The sequence below is a fragment of the Acanthisitta chloris genome, unplaced genomic scaffold (genome assembly GCF_000695815.1).
Source record: "Acanthisitta chloris isolate BGI_N310 unplaced genomic scaffold, ASM69581v1 scaffold10685, whole genome shotgun sequence".
Classification (NCBI taxonomy): domain Eukaryota; kingdom Metazoa; phylum Chordata; class Aves; order Passeriformes; family Acanthisittidae; genus Acanthisitta; species Acanthisitta chloris.
In genome coordinates, this window is record NW_008672089.1 from 2,411 (window position 1) to 4,564 (window position 2,154).

General features: G+C 57.9%; 1 protein-coding gene across 1 annotated transcript; it reads right to left on the minus strand.

Annotated features, from left to right (window-relative positions):
• Nucleotides 1-917: 917 nt before the first annotated feature.
• Nucleotides 918-2,089, minus strand: PNPO (pyridoxamine 5'-phosphate oxidase; the record flags this gene model as incomplete). Its single annotated transcript, XM_009074378.1, has 3 exons — nt 918-1,083; nt 1,347-1,417; nt 1,961-2,089. Coding segments are annotated over 3 exons (366 nt in total), but the record flags the coding sequence as incomplete, so codon positions are not given.
• Nucleotides 2,090-2,154: the final 65 nt, after the last annotated feature.

Consider the following 2,154-nt stretch of genomic DNA (forward strand, 5'->3'; position numbering starts at 1 on the left):
CCCGCGGGGTTTGGGCTCCTAATCCCGGGATGGAAGGGACACCAAGCTGTGCTGCCACCCCCAACCCCTTCCTGGGATATCCCTTTGTCCCCTCCTGTCCCTCCCTGGCAGCAATTCCCGAGGGATGGGCAGAGCCAGCACCGAGCAGGTCTGTGACAGTGGCACAAGGTGTGTGACCCCCCCGTGCTCACCTAACCCATCTCCTCCCATCCCAGGGTTCAGCTCCCACTATCCAAGGTGGGAATCGTCTCCAGGATGGTGATTCCTTGGCACGATCCTGCCCCAGCGGTGGGACAGCAAACACGGAGCTGGGAAAAAGGTTATCAGGGACTGGTTTTACTGGGATGTGGCCAGCAGAGCTCCCAGCACCCAGTGCCAGATCCAGGGCTGGAATTCCTGGCTGCTCCAAGCTCCGGGAGAGCTCAGCCCTGTGTGGGTAAATATTAACCCAAACCCTCTGGTCAATCCCAGTTTATTTTTCCCAAGTTTGGAGTAGCAGCTGGAGGAGGGGAGAGGGAGCAATGCCCTCCCCAGGGTGAGGTTTGGGGTCTCACCCTGGGGCAGAGTTAAGGGGGACACAGTGAAGACATGAACACAGTGCTGCCATGAACACAGTACAATTAAATAAATTAATTAAATAAGAGCAGATCGAGCACATTGCACAGTTCCAGCCAAAACACTAAGTGCAGGACAGGGCCAGGAAGCTCACTGGGGTCTCTTTTGGTCCCTCAATAATCATAAACATGATTAATTAACCCCCAGCAGAATTGGGGATACACCAGGGAGAGCAATGAGGGGCACCAAGGGCAGAGCTCAGCCCCTCAGCAGCACTCCCAGAGCTCAGCACACACTTCCCAGCACTCCAGGAGGGATAGCTGTGGCACAGGGGATATTCCAGAGTGGGAATGGTCCCAGGCTCAGGGGGAGAAGCGTTCGTAGACCCAATCCCCCTCCCCACGGTGGGTCATGGCCCCGAGCGGTGCCGACCCTTCCCGCAGCCTCCGGAACACGATCCGGTCGTGCAGTCGGTTGGTTTGGCCCTGCCAGAATTCCATCACCTCTGGCTCCAGGATATATCCCCCCCTGGAAAGGAATCAGAGGGTTTTAGGGAGGTTCCAGAGGGGGATCAGCCCCCCACTCCCTTTATTCAGCCCTGCTCACCAGTAGGGTGGTTTGGGCACTGTTGTGTCCCTGTACTGCTCCTCCAGCTCCGCATTCCTCTTCCTTAGGAACTGCAGGATGGGAAGGGATGAGGGGAGGGAGGTGGGAAGGGATGAGGGGAGGGAGGTGGGAATGGATGCCAGAGGGGGATCAGCCCCCCACTCCCTTTATTCAGCCCTGCTCACCAGTAGGGTGGTTTGGGCACTGTTGTGTCCCTGTACTGCTCCTCCAGCTCCGCATTCCTCTTCCTTAGGAACTGCAGGATGGGAAGAGATGAGGGGAGGGAGGTGGGAAGGGATGAGGGAGATGGGAAGGGATGAGAGGAGAGAGATAGGAAGGGAGAGGGAGATGGGAAGGGATGAGGGGAAGGGAGATGAGAGAAGGGATCAGGGGATTAAGGTGGGAAGAGATGAGGGAGATGGGAGGGGATGAGTGGAATGAGGTGATAAGGGATGAGGGAGATGAGAAGAGATGAGAGGAGGGAGATGGGAAGGGATGAGGGGAGTGAGATGGGAAGGGATTAGGGGAATGAGGTGGGAATGGATGAGGAAGATGGGAAGGGATGAGGGGAATGAGATGGGCAGGGATGAGGGGAGGGAGATGGGAAAAGATAAGGGGAGGGAGATGAGAAGGGATGAGGAGAAGGAGGTGGTAAGGGATGAGAGAAGGGAGATAGGAAGGGACGAGGGGAATGAGGTGGGAGGGGATGAGGGAGATGGGAAGGGAGATGGGAAGCGACGAGGGAGGACTGACAGCCCAGGCCCCCCCTGGTGCATCCCATGGGAAGGGTTGGACTCACCTCCCGGTCTGGAATGACAGAGCTCTGCCTGCTGACCACAGCCCCAATCTGGCTGCTCCTGGGACGGGAGTGGAAGTAGCGCTCGGATTCCTCCTCCGGGAGCCTCTTCACGGAGCCCTCGATCCGGATCTGTGCCAGGGAGAGGCAGCTGAGACCTGCCAGTGCTTCCAGAGGGGCTCTGGGGATGCTGAGCA